General features: G+C 42.4%; 1 protein-coding gene across 1 annotated transcript in view; it reads right to left on the bottom strand.

Moving 5' to 3' along the window:
• LAMC1 (laminin subunit gamma 1) overlaps window positions 1-23,497 on the bottom strand; it is a 133,568-nt gene that overhangs the window by 25,998 nt on the left and 84,073 nt on the right. Inside the window, exons 2-5 of the mRNA XM_073356621.2 lie at window positions 6,882-7,186; window positions 6,006-6,136; window positions 5,180-5,346; window positions 1,821-2,009 (exon numbers count right to left, since the gene is read on the bottom strand). Of these exons, the coding sequence (XP_073212722.2) occupies window positions 1,821-2,009; window positions 5,180-5,346; window positions 6,006-6,136; window positions 6,882-7,186 (792 nt within the window). The remainder of the gene's footprint in view (window positions 1-1,820; window positions 2,010-5,179; window positions 5,347-6,005; window positions 6,137-6,881; window positions 7,187-23,497) is intronic.

Here is a 23,497-nt window from a genome sequence, read left to right as displayed (position 1 = left end):
CCCTGGACCTTTAAATAGCCCCTGGAGCCCCCCCCACCCTAGGGCTCTGGGGGCTGTTTAAAGGGCCCAGGGCTCCCCTGCTTCTACCACCCCCGCCCTTTAAATAGCCCCCGGAGCCCTGCAGCCGCTACCCCAGGGCTCCAGCAGCAGGGCTCTGGAAGCAATTTAAAGGGCCTGGGGCTCCAGCCAATGCTGGGAGCGCCCCAGGCTCTTTAAATTGCCCCCTGGGGAAGCCGGGCTGCCCCAGTACGGTGCAGCGGCTCTTGCTGGTACGCTGTACCGGGGCGTACAGGCTTACTTTCACCTCTGCCTCTAACAGACTCCAAAGCAAGCCTCACGTTTGTAGCAAGGACTTGTCTCAAGCTGAGTTTTATAAAATTGCATCTGAATGAAAATTTTGACCTTTTTCCCCCCCCTTGTGAAAGCGACACAAACTTGCTCCCTGAGTTTGGTCCTGGAGGCACAGTTTACTCAGCTTCTTTAACTCTTTGAAGAGAGAATGGTTTCTCCCAGGCATTTGTTTGGCTAGCAGTCTGGGAAATGTCAGTGTTCTAAGGGTTAGTAAGTGAACAAATATGTAAGATAACGCAACTTTTTAGGTATAAAAAGGAATGGTTTCTGCCTTCCACTTCAGGCTGCACTAAAAGGCTGTGTGTAACAGTAAGCGAAACAATTATAAGAGGATTAAACCAGACTGAATCATTAAGAGTGAAGGACTCAAAAAAATCTCTCTCATATACAGTCAAACTTCAAACTCCCTGTGTGATCCAGTCTATAATTGTTTATAAAACATTACGTAGATAAAAATATCATCCTAAATCAACTCCCCACACTTTTAATACACACTGGATGTGAGCATACCCTGGGCTACAAGTCAAGGGCTTAGTATTAAGTTATAAAGACCTTTGTAATTTGCCGCTACGTACCTGATCAATTACCTCTCTTCCCAAGTCCCTACTTGGCATTTACAGTTGGCCTGACTTGATCTTAACATAAGGCCCAGGGAGAGTTTGGGGGTGAAGGCAGGGAAGAAAATGGCATGGGCATGCCTTTCTTGGTCAAAAGTTTTTTGAAGGTGGAACTTCCCTTCTGGAGTTCATAGGGAGATAATGCTTGCAACATGCTCTCAAGGCAGCTGGGGGGAGGGGGGGGACCACGGACGGACAACTGTGCCAGGCCTAATTTATTTCAGCTGGTCTATTTTGGATTATCAGCTCTTACCTTAGCTTCCACTACCTTTTTGTTTTCCCCATTCCTCTTATTACTTGTGGGACTGATCCCTATACAGGTCAGGTAATTTGCTTGACTATTAGATTTGTTCTTATGACAAAAACTTTTTCTTTTAAAAAAAAAGAAGAATCCAGCGGAGTATTTTGGCTTTCCTTTAAAAGATTTTTTTTTAAAGTTTGTTTGGTTCACATTCTATGGTGCTTAGATACACCACCACAAATGTCTTACTTCATTCACCCTTTAATAAAACAAGGTATTCAAACTGCTGCTTTTGTATACCTAGATGATTTGAAAAAATTCTGCGGGACTGCAACAGCTCCAAAGTTCCACCTACTGGGTGTGTCCAGGGCCTTGCTCATCACTGTAGCATGTTATAATACACAGAAAAAACCCTTCTAGAATGCATTTGAAAAGGAACTATTGTATATGCAGAGTATCTGCTTAAAGTCTATGAACTTGGCTGCTGTGCATTTTCCTTGAAGCAAGGAGCACGTTACTTAACAATTTTAAGTTGAAATACTATAACTTGTGCAAACTTTTTTTTTTTTTTTTAAAGTTTACAGGAGAGAAGATTCTGCATCCTGACTTACCAACAGCGTTACAGTTACACGGTAGACATCCTTCATCACTTCCAAGGCGATAGAAGTTCTCCCGGCACCTTTCACAGTTGGCACCATCAGTGTTATCCAAGCAGCCAATGCAGTGACCACCATGGCCCGTGGAGCGGTACAGTTCAGCATCAAAGTAACACTCCCTTGACCGCCCATTGCAGTTACAGGCTGTGGGAAAAGGCACAAGGTTAAATCAGTTCATTTCCATAAGAAGATATCCTACTCTCACCTACAATACTAGACCTGCCCCAGAAACAAGGTGTAGAAAGTTAGTCGAAGAGTGATTGGTCTGGGAGAAGATGTACATGATTATTATATCAGAGTGCAATGCAACAAAAACGAAATGAGTTAGAAATTAGTCTGGGGTGAAAAAAAAGCAGATGTCAAAGAGTCAGAGAGGTTCTGTTAGTGTGTGATAGGGATGTAGGTACTGCTGGTACACACAGACTTAATCAGCAAAGACAGATGGAATCTAAACAACTCTGCTCTTGCCATTCCAATCAATGAAAACAGCAGCATGGGCCAGAAGTATTTGTTTTCCTTCCCTCTGCTAGGTGGAAGAAGCTAGTCTTAACAAACGCTCTGTTGAAAAAACACTGCTTTCTACGTATGTCAGAAGGAATACTCGAGTTCCATGCTGCTCCCTTGCCAGCTGGGCTACAGCTTTCCACCCTTCCTGCTGCCTTCCCACACAGTAATGCTGTTTCAGGCATGCAAAACAGTGAGAGACGATAACAGTGACACAAGCCTTCCAGAAAGGCCTGTGAGAAAAGTTTCTTCTCCCTCTCATGCAGAGAGATTTCTATGTCTAGGGAGTGAGGTAGACAAGACATTGGTTTCATTGGGCTATCAACTGAAGTCACAGGACTTATATCAACAGCTGGGACCTTTTAATACTCATACACGGTCAGACAGGAAGAAGGTTCCTGTCTGAAAGTCTTCCACCCTCCACCCCCGTAAGTAAACTACGAGGAGCAATAGCTCCTAACAGAAGACCACACAAATAAACTGGCTTGCTTTTAAGAGAGATACATTAAAACCACTGCACCTCTGCAATAGCCTGGACCGGGATGAAGTCTGAGTATATTCTGGAGATCAAGAACTGACTGCAAAGGGAAGAGGTCACTGAATACTAACTGAACTCTTCAGTTAAAAGGCCACTGCATTCATTAGGACCTGCAGTATACTGCACACCAGAAACAATCCTATTTCTCTATAATTTTGTGGTGTGCAACTACTACATGAAGCAATTCTATTCTCCAGTAGGTGTTCTTCTATAAACACACCCCTTGTTAGAGATCTGTCAGTGATACTGGTGGAGTTCAGATGGGAGTTTCTAGCAATTCTGTGAAGTATTTCTACTGATAAGCACAGGACTCAGCCTTCAGATATCATTCTGCACCCTATTTCCAGAAGCTAAGCAATCTTCTGCTTCATGTTAATGGAGTTCAGAGCTACGTCATTACTGTGTTCATTAAGAACCATGAGACACTTGGGCATATTTCTTTGGGTCCTCCTGAGGAAAAATGGCACAAAAATCTTTGTTAGTGTAAGATAACTTATGCTGAACCAGGATGCCATGCAGGACAGAAAACTATCCATTTTTTTCAGAAAAGAGACTCCCCATGGCTAGGACTCAAATACATCCCTAAAACAAAGTCCCAACCTCTTTAAACAAGTTGCTGGGTCAGTTCTACTCTAGGTGTGCTCAGCCAATTGCATTTACTATATTTTATACTAGACTGAGGCAGGGACCTAACTTGTTTGCATAGCACCTAACATGATGATACCCAAATCCTTACTGGGCACCCAACCTGGTGCCACAATATAAATAATAAATGGTAACAACACACCTGCATTAATGGGTTCTGTCACATAAGGCCCTTGGGTCCTACATTACATTTCCACTACATTCTTGATAACCAAATGAGGTGTCTATTCAGCTGTAGCTTTGTCTCAAAACAAGAGGGAGACCCTGTGAGTCTGGTCCTTTTCCTCTAGAAGTTTGGGATTTCACTGTGATTGGGTTTTGCTACAAACTTCCACATCATTCAAATGTTTAATGGAAGCTATCCATTATGTGCGGACTGGGTGGTTTCCAAATGTAACAGGCAAGACTTTCAAAAGTGGCTAAGTGACTTACACGCACAAGTCCCAGTGATGAAGGGAGAATTTTCTGTAATATTTTTATAATGTTGATGCGTGCCTCAGTTTCCCCCACACTTTGCCTTGCTACACAGTGGGTGAAAAAGGGGTTAAATCTGCTCTTGGGGCAGAACAGGAGACATGGCTGTTTGTGTCATGTCACTGTCTGGAGTGGAATGAATGTGTCATTAAGGAACTGGCTGGGCCTGCTGAAACTAACCTATATCAGTACAGAATCTGGAAAAAGACAATGGGAAACCCCAATGGCCAAGACATTGACATCTAGCGACCACAACCCAGAGGAAGGAGGTTTTCTCCCACTTCTTGGCAGGGAAGCAGAGCAGGGGCTCCAGCTCGAGAACAATGGACCAAGAGGTGTCAGAATGCAGGGCTAAGAGCTGGCTTTTGGCGGGACTCAGCAGCTCTCACCTTGAACTGATGAAGAGCCAGAGCCAGAAATGGGAGTCCACAGCAGCTTGGCAGACTTTTTGCACTGGCTTGGCCAGGATGGACTATGGCTTAACCTTTGCCTCTCTTTGCTGACCTAAGGACCTTCAGATTCTCTATGCCAGGTGACTAATAAATCCTACTCTGTTTTGCAGAGGCTGCCTGGTGTCACTGCAAATACTCAGAGAGCATTGCGCCCTGAAGGGATACAGCACAAGCCTCCCACAGGAGTCTAGTTTGGCTGAGTTCACTGCAAGGAGCCATGGAGAGACAGGGATCGAAGGTGCCTGAAGGTCCAGTCTTGGAGGCCATGGATGTGCCCCTGTGGAACTGCATGAACCCCTGGGGTTCGGCACACTAAAAAAGGTCACTCCAAGGGGCTGGTTACAGGCTGTGGCATAGACCAGACCCCATGGATCCATGGCAGCTCCAGGGAAAGTCAATGAGACACTTATGCTCCTAAGTCACTTACGTGCTTTTGAAAATCCCACCCATCATGCGCTGTAACTACATGGAGCTGCCATGCAAACACACACAGATATAAAAGTGTTTGCACACTATTTAAAATGTGGATTCTAGTGTGGACAGAATTTGACAGAGTAAAGAAGAAATTGGGACTTGCCAGGAAGAAGGGAAAGGGAGAAACTAAATATTAAAAAGACTTTTTGTGCTTGGCTGCCACCTGCCTGATGGTAGAGGTGGTGGAACATACCACAGAAAGATTTTTCTTGTACAAAGCCACTTACACAAACATTCACTGGCACTCTCTGCTGTTGCTCTTCTCCATGGCCGGTCATTGTAGAAGGGAAGGCACTTCTCGCAGTCTTCCCCAAAAGTGTTGTGTTTGCAGTTACATGACAGCTTCCCAAAGTCATTCTTCACACACTCACTTGCATGGCCATTGCACTTGCACCTGCAGAACAGGAGAAATGAATGTATTGACTTCAGACATAATACGTCTTAAGCTCCCCAGGTCCAGGTCACACACACAGCAGGCTGATATCCCAGAGACTGAAGACTCTCAGAAGTCTGGCCACTTTCCTTAAATATGGAAGAACTTTTATGGAAAACTTGACTTAAGTTTTGTGGCAAGGACTACTCTGGTTTCTACGGCAGATCTGAAATTCTGTGGCATATAAAAAAAAATGGAGGCTTTTAAGTCAATTAAATATGAAAATGCCCAACACCACAAGTATTACATCGTGTGAGTTCATTTTTAATATTAACATTAAATCTATTTAGTTTCAATTTTGTCTACTTACAGTTTACAATCAGCAATGGTAATACAGACAAAGTCTAAGATCTAGGAGGGAGTGTTGTGTGGATTTCTAACAGGATAAAGTTCCCATGTTATAGCTATTTACGTTTGACATAAGTGAAACGGCTCTTTCAAGCATTTAGATACAGTTTTGGTTAGGAGTAATTACAGGCTTCATAAAACACATTTTACTGTGCTTCTGCTTTAGCATATCTCAATGTGACTAAGTATAATTAATGTCCTTAAAGCAGTCTAATGATTAAAGCACTATGACAGTACTGAGTATGGCTTTTTATTAGTAATGATTTACTCACCTGCCACCCACAGCAAAATCAGAAATTGCATAATAATAGGACTTGAGAACTTTTGGATCATTGAAAACTTCATCTCCAAAGGTGTTCAGACGATTGAGGGTCACTCGGATGTCAGTAGCCGTCACCCATTCCTAACGGAGATAAAACCCCCACCAAAATGAGACTCAAACCACCAATGCAAAGCTCAAATGCACGATAGCGTTCTCGTCCTTAGCACTAACATTCACATAAAAATAGGGTTGGTGCCAGAAGTCACTCAGGAAGCCCACCCAATATTTTCTCTCTGTCTCCTGAGAGCCTGCCCTAAAACTTCTGCCATTCCCTCTAGGTTTTCTTGCAAACTCCATTCAAATACATTTTCCAAGCTCCTTTACTAACTTTATGTGCTTTCTCCAGTCTTCTCATGCCTTTACTGCTATGTGCTAAGAAGCAGCAGTAAAGAAAATATCTTCAGCAAAGAAAGAACAAGATGCAACTGTGTGCACTTGCAAAACTGCACAAATCTAATGAACAGCAGTTCCCTTGCAAAACAGCCCAGCAAGAAGGGAAAACAAATCTTGTGTATACTAAATTTGCAGCCAAACACCTCTAGACAAAAACGCACAGAGACACACATCTGGGTGGGAGAGGCAGAGGGAGAAAAACAGCATTTTTTTTTTGAAGTATACTCAGAATATACATACAGATGAGGCAAGTATTCAGTTTCTAATATCAATCTATTTTCCTCCATTATCTCTGAAATGCTGGACGGTTCGCTGTATCCATTTGCTAAGCCTACCAGTATATCAGAGATATGGATTTAGTTTCTAATAGGTTTCCACAGTGCACAGATAATAAAGGGCTTCCCTGCCTCTTATCCAATTCCTACCCGCATACCTGTAACACAGCACTGTTGTCAAAATTGTAGGCACTGGGACGCCCCTCCAGTGTTGAAAAAGCCACATTGCCACCTGTGAGCGGAGAGATGTCACTGAACTCATCTGTGCAGAGTGCCTGCTGTTCATCCTCCCCAGTCCGGATAAAGCCTCGGTTTAATTTCTGATACGTGTTCTCACAGGAGCCACTGTAGTACTGGTAAGGCACCCACGGCCCATCTTCCCTGGTACGTTTGTAGATGGCAAAGCTCTCAGGCCGGCTGGTGTGAAACTTCAGGCGCACATATGTGATGTCAAAGGCCTTTCCTGCGGACAAAACAAATCAACCTTGTCGGCATAGTTCACAACAAGTAACACATTATAAAATGTATGACAAAGCCCAGGTGAAAACCTGACCTCTGAGCTCAAACTGGCAGAACACACAAAAAGGCAAGTTCAAGTGTCACCAAAGCAGTTCTGTGATGGACATCAGTTCCATTTGTTTGACAGCTTTGTGTTGCACTTCTAAACATTTATGTAATTTCTATATTCCACTACCTTAAAACTCATGTGACTTCTACACAGGCATACACTGCTAGTTACCGAGGCTGAGCAACATTCACATTTGGTTTTAGGGGGTTTGAAGAACTGCAACAAAATCTAATTTCTCAAGATTAACTATATCTTAATTTTGTAGATCATAAGAATCAGAATGTTTTCTGGTTATGAATCCCAAACTCATCACTGACAAATCCTCCTTAGTCCATAGAGAACAACTGGTTCACAAAACCCATCTCTGTGAAATCTATTAACTCTTAGAACTCAGGAGCTTTGCGGAAAGGGAAAATTTATTTTTACTTAGAAAAGAGGGTGTCAATACTTTCAACATTGTTCCCAGAAGTACGCTCCTGTACAGCACAGGCCACATAAATCAGACAGTTACAAAGCAGTGCATTAGTGCTTCAGTCCTTCAAGACCTTCAAACCTTGCAAGGAATAAGAGGAATTTTTTAAAAATACCTTCATCTGTTCCCTAAAATGGTGGTGATACAGTGTTGAAAGATAACATAGCAACTCATGCCTACAGAAAAGTCTCACTTATAAAGAGATGAGAGTTAATCTGAGTATTAATGGGATATTGTTGCAGAAGTGCGTTATCTATAGATTTCAGAGTAACAGCCGTGTTAGTCTGTATTCGCAAAAAGAAAAGGAGTACTTGTGGCACCTTAAAGCCATCTGATGAAGTGAGCTGTAGCTCACGAAAGCTTATGCACAAATAAATTGGCTTAGTCTCTAAGGTGCCACAAGTTATCTATAGAGTTTTCCAAAAGCTATGCTGTCCCAGCCCAGTATGGAACTCTCTGTATGGTGAGCCACATCACAGTGAGGCATCAGAGTCTAGTGACATAATTGTCTACAGTACAGGTAAGTAGGAGACAGGACTTACTGACTCCTTTGCAACTGAAATAGTTCAGAGTTTAGTGTATTCTGGGGGTACTTTCACATCAGTATGGGCAAGTGTCCTTACAGCACAACAGGATGACAGTGTCCTGCAGATCAGCTGCCTGAGAACATGCGCAGAACTATGATGCAGATTCAAAAAGCCATAGATTTACTGTACAGTGTCTGCCTGTGTCTCATGCAAACAACCTAGACCTACTGTATGTAAGATACAGAACAGGGGTGGGCAAACTTTTTGGCCCGAGGGCCACATCAGGGTTGTGAAACTGTATGGTGGGCCGGGTAGGGAAGGTTGTTCCTCCCCAAACAGCCTGGCTCCTGTCCCTTATCGGCTCCCTCCCACTTCCCGCGCCCTGACTGCCCCCCTCAGAACTCCCAACCCATCCAACCCCCCCCCCCCCCGCTCCTTGACCCCTGACTGCCCCCTCCCCCTGGGACCCCTGCCCCTAACCACATCCTGGGACCCCACTCCCTATCCAAACCCCCGCCCCGCTCCCCACCCTCTGACCGCCCCATCCAACCACCCCCTGCTCCCTGTCCCCTGACTACCCCCCCTGCCCCTTATCCAACCCCTCCACCCCCTTACTATGCCGCTCAGAGCAGCAGGAGCTTGCGGCCATGCCACTGCATTCCCTGGCAGGAGCGGCGCGCCAGAACGCTGGTGGCGCAGCGAGCTGAGGCTGCGGGGAAGGGGGGACAGCAGGGATGGGGGGACAGCCTCCCTGACCGAAAGCTCAAGGGCTGGGCAGAACGGTCCCGCGGGTCGTAGTTTGCCCACCTCTGATATAGAAGCTCTGTCACAGTGTGTTTATGAGTCTTGCATATTTAAGAATTACGTTCTAGTTAATCACTCCTCACTCTTTTAGTGTTTGATCTGATACTATTTCCTGTGAATACACAATCAAATGCAAGGCTGGGAATAATACTGTATTAACCTAATAGTGCAGTATACACAAGCATAGTTACAGGGGAGAACAATCTGGCACATACCAAAGACCCCACCACACTTGCTATGCAGTTACAAAACCAGGAGTAACTAGGACGCTTATTGCTATCATGGAATCCTCTTTCACTACTCCGTGACAGCCTTTACTTTAGAATTTGGATCACAGGGCTTGTGTTCATTCAGCTTATCCCCTGGGAAGGACAGAACAAGAGGGAAGTTCCTGGCCAATAAGCTTAGAGTCTCTGAAAAGACTTTTAAAAAAATCAAGAATAATTTAGGGATTTACAAATGAAAGATGCTTCCTCCCCCCCATGACAGTGAACGTAAAATGACCTTCCCACCCCATACTTATCTCCCAACAGGTTTGTGGCAATCAGCAAATAATCCTCCCTAATGGATTCTTTCCAGTGACTGGAACATCCACCCCCATAGAGCACACATGAACCACCCAGGGGATTTACACCCCCAAGAAAATATTTAACTTCTCAACGTTCTGCTACATTCTTTGCTTTGGTCTATGGCATTCCTGCCCTGTATCAAAGATGAAGCACAGATGTTTTGCTTAATGGAATACTCAAAATGGAGAAATACTGCCTGCATTAAGAGCTACAGGGTGTGGAGGTGACAGAACAGAACAATAAGAATCCAGCCTTCGTTCACCCTGTGCCAAGTCAAGGAATTCTGCTGAAACCTCCTACATGAAGAAACATTTTAAACTGCTTCACTTCTCTGGGGCGTCGGGGTGAGAAATCCTTTCTGCACTGGAAATGCAGTCGGGTGCTGGGCTGTTCAGAAACATAAGTACTTCTGTTAACGCAGTTCTAAGGAATTTCAGACAAGCCTTCCAAGGCAACTTCCACCACTCTACAGTGTAACCTTAGAGGACAATAGTTATTATATGCATTTTCGAAGGATTAAGATAGTGTACGTTGGCTGCCTTTCCTTAGCCTGGATTACAAATTGGGGAAAAATGGAGTATATCAGTGGCCTGTCCACAGCTGAAAGCATATTTTCTCTACTACTCAGCCACTAGAGAACTGGCTGCAATATGGGCTTACTTGCCCTGCCAATGTCAATGGGAACATCAACACTGTGAATCTGCGCATAGAAGAGAATGGGTAGTAGCGGAGTAATGGAAGGTTGTTCTTCAGTGCTCTAAACAGTTAAAGCAATATAGTGGGAAGGGACCATTAAAATGCTTCAATCACCTTCCTCACAGGCCTAGTTGGCTATGAGAAAAGTTCCCAGGATGAGGTGTACAGCTGCACAACAGCTGTTATTGTTCCACCTCAGTGGCCAGATTGTGTGCGCACAGTCTCACTAATCAACAAATCCTGGCACTAACTATATGCTGGGTTTTGGATTAACTGCAGACAGACAGCTACCATATAGAAAAATTAAAACTACACACATACTAAAGCATATCAGGGGCTTAGATAGGCACTATTTGTTTTATTTTGGCCACAAATACTCTTGGATGCTCAGTCTATGTCCTCCACATACAACAACCTTTTGCCATCGATACCATCTCTGATATCTCTTGAAAAATATTGTTCAACAAAGCAGCATGTGAGAACCACTGGTCACTTCTTTTGAATGGAAACTCTGGAATGGTTTTAACGGACATCCAAAGCCTTATCTCCATATACAGTTGCACTGATTTAACTTTAGAGATTTTTTTAAATCAAATTTAGTTAAATCAAAATAAGACCTGGTCTACACTTAAAAAGTTAGCGCGACCTAGCTACGTCACTCTGTGAAAAAATTTGTGCTTTGAACGTTGTTTTAGGTTGACCTAACTTTCAGTGTAGATACAGCGAGGTCGATGAAAGAATTCTGTCAACCTAGTGACCGCCTCCCACAGAGATGATTAAATACAGCCACAGGAAAACCCCTTCTGTCAATGTAGGAAGCATCTACACTACGGTGCTACGGCTATGGCAGCTGTAGTGCAGACATAAAACTTAGTGGCCACACAGGGCACTGTACCAGTTTAAGAGTGGCTTATGTCTGTTTAAGCTACACTTAATTTTGTTTAGCATAAAGCTATTGAGTTCAACTGAATCAAAATAAACCTGGTTGAAATGGAAATGAGTTTGTCCTGCCAGCCTTTTTCATCAATTTAACTAAAGTGTTTTGTTTTTGGTTTTTATATCCTCCCACAAGTTAAGCCAGTGCAACTTTCTCACACAGATAAACCTTAACTCTTTAGGCTGCTAGTGACTCCAGAAACGTTTTTTGCTTCTGAAAGTCTGAGTGAGACTGGGCATTTCATAAATGCAGTTCTCATCTCACATTACCCAGCGGGTCCACTGCTGCTGACTGAAGAGAGGCAGATACAGCACTACCCAGAGAATTTGGAGACTCCAGTTTCTAAGGCAAAGTGCCTAAATTAAGGCTTTTTATCAGCATCAATACTGACAAGAGTACACACACAGCAGTAGTTACCGTGGGCAACAGAACCAGCAGGGAAGCTTAAAATATTTGGTCATTTGTTGTCTCTCACATCAATATGCTGCATTTTAAAGTAAGCGCTAAAATAGTGAATTTTAAAGAAAAAGTAATTCAGCATCAGTAGAACTTTTCATGTATGATTACATTTTAAGGAAAGTCAAATTATGGTCTTAAAACACATTGATCTTCTAAGTAATCATGCATATTCTAAAACATGAGCACAACCAATCTACCAGTTTACTGAATTGCAACAATGAAGCTCCATAAAAGGACACGCCCTTAAAAATGGGGAGACACTAGATGCTAAGTCAGATATCGGGGCAGAAGGTGCACTCCATGCTGAGCCAGGCCGACATGCCGGGGGGGCTCCCCCAGGCTGGGTCTGACTGCAGCATCATTGTTTTCTCTATTAGGTACTTCTGAAGATGAAGTTTCATTATTATTTTATATATATATATATATATATATACACACATATATATATATATATATATATATATATATATACATATACATATACATATACATACACACACAACCATGATACAGGATAAAAAAGGAACAAGATTGTGTGGTAGAGGGAAAGCTAAGAAATAAGTGGCTCCATACTGCTTTCTGTGTATAATCTTACAGGGATACAAGCTTTATTTAAAGCCAAAGTGAACCTCCAGTATTCAACTATACAAAATGGTATTATTTAATTGTGGTAGCAACTAGAGGACCCAGTCAGGGACTGAGATTCCATCATGCTAGACTCTGCACACATGCAACAAAAATAACAATTTTTACCCCCATAGAGTTTACAATCTAAATAAACCGTGACCAAGTGCATTAGGAAACGATTGAAAGGCAAATTAACACCTGACTTCTAATTCCTGCTCTGCTACTGATACATTGGTGGCCTTTGGCGGGTCACTTAAACTCTGTCTTTTTTACACTTGATGTCAAAATTTAAACCGTGCTTGTAAAGGCTAGAATCTGTAAGGTTTTGATAATCAGATCCTGATTAAATTGACCTGATTTATTCCCTCTTCAGTGCTAAGTTCCAGAAAGAGGCAGAGGCAGGTTGGGTGTCTATCCTCCTATTTTCTATTAACTTGAATGGATGTTCTATATAAAACTGCTGCCACGACCTGTGCAATCTAGCAATAGTGTAATAATTAACAATGTTATAACTGCACCGTGTAACTTATTAACCTCTTACACAGAGCATATTTGGAATCCTGCTGATACTCAACTTAAAGGAACATCACAATGCCTGGATGTGGAGCTGAGGAAAGGTGTGGTATTGGGTGGAGAAAAGAAGAGAGTTGCTTAAGCATACAAGTAGTCTGTCTCTCTCAGGTTTTCCACTTCTGCTGACAGTTTCTCAAATTCAACCCATCAATTCCAAAAACAGTGCTCATTACAAAAAGAGTGCTTCCAAGTGAATAACTTCAGCAGTCATTTGAGATTTTTTTTTTCTTTGGATTGTTTCTTGACAACAACGAGGACTCCTCGTTGTTTCTGTGGATACAGACTAACATGGCTACCCCTCTGTTTCTTGACAATTACTTTTACAAGATTCCAACAACCGAGTCTGTGAATCCGGCCAGTAGGTCAAAGATGCCTGAAATCCTTCAACGGACCAAAAGGCAACAACGCCAAGATGCATTCCTATTAGGGCTGTTGATTAGTCGCAGTTAACTCACAAGATTAACTCCAAAAAATTAACCATGATTCATCGCACTGTTAGAATAGAATACCAATTGAAATTTATTAAATATCTTTGGATGTAATTTCTACATTTTCAAATATATTGATTTCTATTACAACACAGAATACAAACTGTACAGGGCTCACTTTATATTATTTTTATTATAAATATTTGCACCATAAAAATGATAAACAAAAGAAATAGTATTTTTCAATTCACCTCATAAAAGTACTGTAGTGCACTCTCTTATAGTGAAAGTATAACTTACAAAAGTAGATTTTTTTTCTTACATAACTGCACTCAAAAATCAAACAATGTAAAACTTTAGTGCCTACAAGTCTACTCAGTCCTACTTCTTGTTCAGCCAATTGCTACGACAAACAACTTTGTTTACATTTACGGGAGATACTGCTGACTGCTTCTTATTTACAACATCACCTGAAAGTGAGAACAGACATTCGTTTGGCACTTTTGTAGCCGGCATTGCAAGGTATTTACATGCCAGATATGCTAAACATTCATATGCCCCTTCACGCTTCGGCCACCAATCCAGAGGACATGCTTCCATGCTGATGATGCTCGTTAAAAAAATAATGTGTTAATTAAATTTGTGATTGAAGTCCTTGGGGGAGAACAGTATGTCTCCTGTTCTATTTTACCCACATACTGCCATATATCTCATGTTATAGCAGTCTCGGATGATGACCCAGCACATTTGTTTTAAGAACACTTTCACAACGGATTTGACAAAACAGAAAGAAGGTACCAATGTGAGATTTCTAAGGACAGATACAGCACTTGACCCAAGGTTTAAGAATCTGAAGTGCCTTCCAAAATCTGAGAGTGATGAAGTGTGGAGAATGCTTTCAGAGGTCTTAAAAGAGCAACACTTCAATGTGGAAACTACAGAACCCGAACCACAAAAAAAGAAAACCAACCTTCTGCAAATATTTGTAATAAAAATATATAGAGAGTGAGCACTGACTGTACATTTTGTGTTGTAACTGAAATCAATATACACCTCTACCCTGATATAATGCGACCCTATATAAATACAACGGTAAAGCAGCGCTCTGTGGGGTGGGGCTCCTCGCTCCAGCGGATCAGCGCATCAGCGTGTCTGGCTCTGACACACTGCTCAGAGCAGCGTGTTAAGGGTGCCAGGCCAGGGCCAAGGGGTTGGATAAGGGGCAGAGGGTCTCGGGGGAAGTCAGGGCAGGGCCCCTCCCCTCCCTCAGGGTCTGGGAGGCAGGAGCTGCAAGGGGGGGCACTTTTGGGGGCCCCGCAGGCCCAGAGTGGCCCGGGTGATTAGCGGGTGGGGTGGGGGGGTGGGGGGGCAAGCCCCAGCTGTGTCGCTCAGGGGAGGGGACTTGGGATTCCACCCCCCCGCACTCACCAGCCGTGGTGGAAGCGGAGCAGCCCGGTCCCAGCCCGCTCCACTCCGCCAGCTCCCAGGCACGGCGCTCCGATTCCTGCTGCCAGTGAGTGCGGGACCTTTCCCCGACACGGCTGGGGCCTGGGCAAGGAAAGCAGAGCGGGATGGGTGCGGGGGGCATCCTTTCCCCAACCTCCCCGCACTCACCGGCGGCGGGAAACAGAGCGCCGCAGCTGGGAGCTGGTGGAGTGGAGAGGGCTGGGGCCACGTTGCTCTGCTTCCTGCCACTGCCGGTGAGTGCCCGTCAGGAGACGGGGGTGTGGATAGGGCTCGGGGGCAGTCAGGGGACAGGTGGGCTGGGTAGAGGGTGGGGTCCTGGGGGTGATTAGGGACGGGGGGGATCTCTGGAGGGGGCTGTCAGAGGTCAAGGAGCAGGGGGGCCAAAGCAAGTTCTATATAACACGGTTTCACCTATAACGCGGTAAGATTTTTTGGCTCCTGAGGACCGAGTTATATTGGGGTAGAGGTATATTTGAAAGTATAGAAAACATCCAGAAATATTTAAATAAATGGTATTCTATTATTGTTTAACATCACAATTAATTTTTAATCGTGCAATTAATTGCAATTAATTTTTTTAATAGCTTGACAGCCCTAATTCCTATCCTTCCCAAGCTAAAGCTGCAAACCTGAAAATAAACCTCATCTCACTTAGCTGCAGGCAGAGCCTAATGGGACCGACATGTGAAACTTTCACTACCACCAAAATTAGCAAGGCAAGAAAACCCAGAGCAATTATTCCAGGAATGAAGTGAAATAAAACTAGCAAAAACAAAATGAGACCTATCCAATGAAACTAAAACCTCAGCCAAAATGTTGAGATTGCCTCACGGCTTTGACTTGGATATGTCTAGGACATCACAGGGACAAAGGAAGCCAAGTTTTCTTGTACTATTACATTTCCCTTACACTGAGTAAAAGCTGTATTCAGCCTTCATCAAAAAGATTATTCTGGGGGCAGCAGAGAAGAAAGAAGGAGGAGATATTTGAAAAGAAAACTGAGAATGAAGGAGAGTGGAATTTTGTGTTGAGCTGAAAATCATGAAGAATAAAATGCTCTAGTGAGCTTAGCTCACAGTCCATGTTCCCCAAAAGAAGCATGCAGGGATTTCCCAAAGTAAAACAAATCTGCCATTTGGAACAGCCTGCAGTGTACCACCAGGTTCTCTTTTTCTCCCTCTCTTACTACAAGCAGATTCCTTCCTCCCTTCACTCATGAAGTTTCTTAACAACTGCAAAGCCATCGGCTGCCAGTCCGCAGCAAGTTTCCAGGAAAGAAAGAAATAATAGTTTAAAAATCACACCGGAATTCCACCAAGAATAATTATCAGTCAATAAAGTCGACAATATTAAATATTATGCTTCCAGAAGCACATGTAATATTGATAATTATGCCATAGCACTACAGCATGTTTTGCATGAGACGTGCGAGCGCACGCCTACCCCACTCCTACGCATTTAAAGACCCCGCCTCACCGGCGGTTACCATAGAGAAGTTGAATAAAGAGCATCATACGGATCTCTGTGTGTTTGTCATTTGGGACCCCATCCGAACCCACTGATCTGAGAATGTAAGTACTAATAATATTATAAAATTTAATAATAATTATTTTCTATCCTATCCTGCCGTATCCCTTACGAGGTAGATAGAGATGATTGAGCACCACACACCTATAGCCAAATAGACAGTCCTCGCTTCCTCCATATCCATATATCGTTTCATACATGCTCTCATTGTTCTTACTTATAGCCTTCCCCTCTTCTAGAATCAAACCTATGTGTTTTTGCCAGGAAGTTCTTGAAATTCCTTGCTTTCTCACGCCAGATCTTTCAAACAGGTAAATCTTATTTTTGATGTTCATTATTCATTCTTTCCATATGTTCAAACCATCTTAACTTTCCAATTATTATCCTGTTTGCAATTTTATTTTAAAATGTATATTATCTTCTTATCCTAGCATTACTTACCCTATTAATCAATCAATCAATGTTCTCCTGCACATATTTCTCAGTAAAACCATTCCCACTGCATTTATTCAGCTTTCATCCTATCATCATAAATTAAGTATATACCCGGGGTAATGGAATTTATATTCATTATTTTTATGCCTAATTTACAGATGGCGAAGCGAGGCCCAATCGACATATTTATCAAGCACAGACATCCAGTTGCTGAACACACAAGTAATTCTGAATCAGATGACGACAATGTAAATGAAACCGAAGTATTGTCAACAAAAAGAATTCATACTAGATTTACTCGGAAATATGACTCCTCATACATTCAGTTCATTTTTGTAGCCACGAATGATGGAGGAGTGCCAAAACCGCAGTGCGTTATTTGTGGCGATGTGTTGGCTAACGACACAATGAAGCCGTCAAAGCTCAAGAGGCATTTAAATACAAAACATAATGAAATTAGTTCAAAGCCAAAAGAGTTGTTTGAAAGAAAGCATGTTGATTTAAAAGGCCATCAGAAACAGATCTTTGAAGTGTGACACATAAATACTTGTACTTTGCGAGCTTCTTATAAAGTAGCACTTCGCGTTGCTAATGCTAAAAAGCCATACACAATTGGTGAAACGCTAAAAGTGATAGGCTGTATTAAAGATGTCTGCATGGAAATGCTGGGCGAGCCGGTGGCAAAGAAAGTGGCTCGGGTGCAACTTTCAAATGACACTATAGTTCAACGAATTCACGATCTGGTTCACTGTATAGAAGATCAGCTCATAGGACAGATTAAATTAGCAATGTACTTTTCTTTGCAGCTTGATGAATGTACAGACGTTGCTAAGATGGCAATTCTGATGGTGTGCGCGCGCTTTGAACATGAGGGTGATTTGAAGGAAGAGTTTTTGTTTTCTGCTTTACTACCAACAAAAACAACTAGTTCTGAAGTGTTCAAGACTGTGAACGACTACTTTGTTAACAAATGTGGGTTGGATTTCAAGTTTTGTGTAGGCATATGTTCTGATGGTGCTGTTGCAATGACAGGACGGCATTCTGGAGTGGTTACTCAGATGAAGATGACGGCATTCTGGAGTGGTTACTCAGATGAAGATCACTTGCACCTGAATGCAAGTCGATGCACTGCTTCCTTCACTGAGAAAGTCTTGCAACAAAAAAAAGCATCAAAAGAACTAAACAGTGTGCTCAGCGAGGTCGTAAAAATTGTGAACCAGGTAAAGGCGAATGCTTTAAATTGGAGACTATTCACTGCATTATGTGATTATATGGGAGCTGATCATAAACAGCTCCTATTGCATGCCGACATACATTGGTTATCGAGGGGAAAAGTCCTGTCAAGAGTATTTGAGCTCTGAAACGAGCTTGCCAAATTTCTTCAGGACAAAAAACCAAATTGGTCACAATTGTTCTAAGATACAGACTGGATAGCCAAGCTGGCTTATTTGGCTGATATCTCTGCCATCTTTAATGATGTCAACACCTCCATGCAGGGAAGGATGGCTTCGTGTCTTACAATGGCAGACAAGATGGATGGACAGAAATGAAAGCTAGAAGCATGGAAGAGTCTAGCGTCAAGAGATTGTTATGACATGTTTCACAAATTAGCGACAATCATCGCTGATGCAGGTGAAGACCTTAATGCTACATCTCTACAACATGTCATCAGTGAACACCTGACGAATTTGGCAGAACGTTTTGAGTTTTACTCTCCAGCAGAAGATCCACAGAAAGGGACTGGATGGATCCGAAATCCGATTATTACATTGAAAGATGACTTAACTGTCACTATGGAGGATAAATTGTTGGAGCTGGCTGCTGACGAAGGATTGAAGATGAGTTTTGAAACTACAACATCACTTGCTTCCTTTTGGATAAAAGTGAAAGCAGAATATCCTGAGCTTACTGAAATTGCTCTGAAAACTCTTCTCCCATTTCCTTCAACATACCTCTGCGAGACTGGCTTCTCAACCATAAGTGTCATTAAGACAAAGTACAGGAATAGTATGGATATTCATTCTCCATTGCGCGTGGCACTGTCCTCAATTGAACCATGACTGGATAAGCTGACAAAGAAGAAGCAGGCTCATCTTTCACATTAGTAAAGGTTAAGGTTTTAACACGCCTATTATTGTTAATAAAATAGCTTATCAATTTGATATTTTAGTATTTTGACATATTTTCAAAATTATTAAGTCTTCAATTTAATGTTACCTGTTCCTTTCAAATCTTTTTTTTAAATTTTTTTAACCTTTACTTTATTCATTATAATTTATTTTATTACTTATATATAATTTTTAATATCATCTTTGTTAGGAGACTTTGCTGGTTTGATTTTTTAATATTTTTTATTTGTATTGTAATACTGTATTATTTGTTTACAAAATAAACAAAATAAAAATGTCTGCCAACTTTTATTATACTCATTATATTGTTTCAGATATAAATTAATATTACTACAAATATTCAAATAATATTTTCTTGGATTGTAAACGAATAATAGTAATTTTATACTATCCGCACAGATGCACAGCCTTTCAGTCAGTCTTCCTCTAAATGGGAAGATCTCCAAGAGTATGCTACACTTGGTATACACACTCCCATTCCAATTAATACAGTGAAGAATGTTAGTTTTTCTGATCTGATGTGCTATGTGCCTATGCAAATACGATAATAATATGGCACAAATATGGGACTGGTCCCTGGCACATTGGAAAAAAATTGCCAGTCCGCCACATCAGATAGTTTGAGAAGCACTGAACTAGACAATGTAAAGACCTAGTTATGAAGTATGCAAATAACCGCCCAGTAGGTACTAAGATGCTTAGTATGTTTATCCACTGGGCTCAGAGGCAACATCTTACGTTTCCCAGTTCCACCCATTATTCAAAGGGAATGTACAGAACATATCCATTATTCTACACACTGAAGAGACCAGGTGAAAAGAAACCATTTATTCCACAAGAACAGTGTAACACTGCTTGTCTTCACCAGAGCATTAGATCATGTTATAACACACACTTGAGCAGTCACGTTAATTAACATGTTGTTAAACAGGACTCTGGAGTCAGTGTACACCGAGGGGCTGGGTTTAACAATGCGTAAACCAGTCCTGGGGAAACCCTGCTGGAACTACAGAGTTTACTGAAGACCAGCTGATGTGATGTTAAGACAACTTCTTCCTCTTTACACTGACTGCAAAGCTGTGTTTAACATGACTCCTCAAGGCTGCATTCTAACACTACCTAATACTCTAGTGAAGTCCTCTCTGTAGCAACTAATTCACATCACACTATTACTATACTGAGAACTTTCAACGATTATCTAGAGAGGTGGAAGGAAGCTTTAACTTCAACTTAAGAAGAAACCACTGTTCTCCTGTTCCTAGAAACACACATACGTCTGAACCTGGCCTGTGCCAGGTACCTTTGATAATACTAGACTAGGGAAGGGGTAGTTGATTTCTATTTGGGGGTGCAAGCATTTACTCTTCAGGAAGAATTCCAGCTATTCATTAAAGAAGTTTATTGAAGCGCGAGGTCATGTGTGGTGGTGATGGTCTGGCTGGCTAATGATTATGAGTGCGCCACTATAGAGAATGCAACAGGGAAGACTAGATGATCATAATGGTCCCTTCTGACCTTAATATCTATGAATCTATGAATCTATTAAATAAGCCTAGATTTCAGAAGGTTCTGAACACTCACCTTCAAAAAATGAGATCCCTTCAAGCTGTTAAACGAACCTACAAACACTGGTCATTTTTGAAAATTTAGGCCCAAAGTGAATAAAAATAACTATATTCAAAGAATGAACACACACAGAGTTAGGGTGACCACACTACAATGTTGCTCCAGTCAATGTAAGTCACCCACTACACAGACTTAATAACTCTACCTCCATGAGAGGTGTAGCGCTTAGGTTGATGTAGCTAGTTTGACACAGTGTCAGTGTAGATGCTTTGTTGCTTACATCAGATTGTTCCAGCTGTCAGTCCCAAATGGTGGGGCCCCGGCAGTCAGCACCTCACAATGCCCCACACTGACAGTTAAATTGGTGTACACGCTCTTGGTAAGGATGCACACTGCCGACAGAAAGAGCTAGTGTGGACATGCAAAACCGATTTAATTACTGCGGTGGCTGTACGTCGACAAAGCTTAAATCACCTTAATTTTGTAGTGTAGACTTGCCCACAGAAACTCTCATACATCTAGTCTTGCAACTCTGTGAACTAAAACCCTCCTAATTCTTATGCTTAAGCAGCTGAAGACAGGTACAATAGTGATGGGTGCCATCTAAGAACTTACATAAAAAGAACTTTGGTTCTGTTTGGCTCATTCCCATTGTCATCTCCTACAAGGATTCGTGGACATGTCCCAAAGTTCCAACAAAACCTCCTTTAATTCCGCTCAGAGACATCTCTCTCTTCAAAACAACAGCCCATTTTCCCTGAGGGTACACAGAGTCTTAAAGCTGCCCTATGGAATCTGAACTACACTACTTCAAACATGATGGGAGCAGGACCTGGGCTAAACAAGGAATACCTAATGCCTCTAAACAATTTAAGAGCTCAAATAACAGTTTTAACATTCCGTCAAAAAAACTTAAAAGAAATAGCTTATTTCAAATCTCCATGGGGAGGGGGGGCAGAAGGAGGGGAGAGATTCCTCTCTTTGGGCATATGAATACAAGCAAAGAAGATTAGAGCTGGATAAAAGGAAGGCTGTGTTTATTTCATAAAAATGAATTCCTTCCTCTAACAGCAGGCATATGCTGACACTGACTACCATGAAACAGAGCTTTGAACTCCTGAATCATCATTAGAGAGAGAGAACATGTAGTCTTTTGTCTACTAGTGCAAAATTGAGGGATGTTCCAAGATATGGGAGATATATTAATTATATTTGGGGTGGGAGGTGTTTGGATAGGGCACTGCTAATAGGATGTTTGCACAAACAGAATCCCAAACCAGCATTACTGTCTAACAGTGTAGTAGTATGTAGTAGTGAATCTCTACCACCATTTGACGGATTAATAATGGTTATCAGCAGTTAAAGATGACGAGGGGGAAAACTTTGGCCGGCCCCTAGAATAGCAGCAGTGGTATCAGGAAATGCGACATGCTGAAAACTGTAAATATGCAATGGAAAATACAAGTAGATGCCATTAGATCTTTAAAAGAAACTCCTTCCCTCGTCCTCAGAGTTAGGAATTCATCCTTACACACAAAAGGCCTCCTTGTACTCTGGCTCTTCAGAACGGATGGATAATTTACATCATGAAAACATCCTGCCAGCTGGCACTCTTGCTACAAGTGCTCAATTGTGAGCAGATGCCTTTATGAGATAAGTATAGACTAATGTTCTCCTCCTCCACTATCGATCCACTTACCCTCACCACACTGTACTCTGGAAAATCAGTTTCCTTCTCTTTACTCTTCCTCGATTTCCCAATATGTCTTCCTGGTAGCTAGCTCCAATGCTTTTGCTAAATCCTTCTAGTGGGAGAAAGCTCGTTTGAGGAGGGTGTACTTCATATAGAACCAGACACCTTTACTGATTTAGAGAGAGAGAAAGAGACACACAGTTCATGCTGAAGATTCAGGCCCCAATCTATTTGGATTTCTTCAAAATACAAAGGTTATGCCACGACTCTCTCCAGTCTGGGAACCCAGTGTATAACGAAAACAAAAACAAAAAAACCCCTCAGAATCAATCACACCTCACATTATTTCAATCAGTAAGTGCTACACTCCTGAGCCCCTACAAGTATTTTATTCCAGTCCACAACAGAATGTATCTCTACCTTTCTGTTTACATTCTGGATAGCAGCCAAAACACTTTCCTCCTTCCTTTGATCTGCTGCCAAAACACAACCCACTCCTACAGGAATTCCCTCAGGAGCCGGATCTGGGTGGACATGAACAAAGGCATGGGAGACTGATATCCGTAAGACTGGAACAGTGCAGTCAGATACTGCATGCATCCAGCTAGTGGACCTTAACCTTTAGCACAGAAAGGCTGCTTTCTGTTGCATGGTGGAGAAAGGAAATGACTTTCCATGTTCACTGAATCCCACGCTGATGCTACTCCACCAACGAACAGGGACCTGCCTCTAGTCTATTGAGCACCCTAGTTTCATAACAGCTTCAGCACCGAGACCTACAAAAAGCCATATATGTAAATCATCTTCCTGAAAACAAATGTTAAAAAACCCCAACATTCTAACCAGTAACATCTTCAGAACTGACAATGGAGATCTGGAACACTGGTCAGTCAACTCAAACAGGCCTGAGCAAGTTTAGTGGAATGAAAAATAAATCAAATTAATGAGGCACAGGGAAGCCGAGAATTTAGGCTCTGTCTACACTGGCAACTTTCGGCATAGTAAAGCAGTTTTCTGCGCTGTAACTCCCGAGGCGTACACACTGCCAAGCCACTTAGTGTGCAGAAACAGTACAGTTGCTGTAAATAAACCACCTCGATGAGAGGAGAACAGCTTCCTCCACCAGGGCTACAGCAGGGCACTGCTGGTGTAGACACTCTGGTCGATTTCAGAGTTGTGATTGGCCTCCAGGAGATGTCCCACAATGCCTGTTCTCGCCTCTCTGGTCATTGGTTTGAACTCTACTGCCCTGCCCTGCCCTCAGATGACCACCCATCATCCCCACGCCGTAAATTCC

Source organism: Lepidochelys kempii, chromosome 8 (assembly GCF_965140285.1).
Source record: "Lepidochelys kempii isolate rLepKem1 chromosome 8, rLepKem1.hap1, whole genome shotgun sequence".
Classification (NCBI taxonomy): domain Eukaryota; kingdom Metazoa; phylum Chordata; order Testudines; family Cheloniidae; genus Lepidochelys; species Lepidochelys kempii.
The sequence above is the reverse complement of the archived record's forward strand: the minus strand, read 5'-3'. Positions and strand labels throughout refer to the sequence as shown.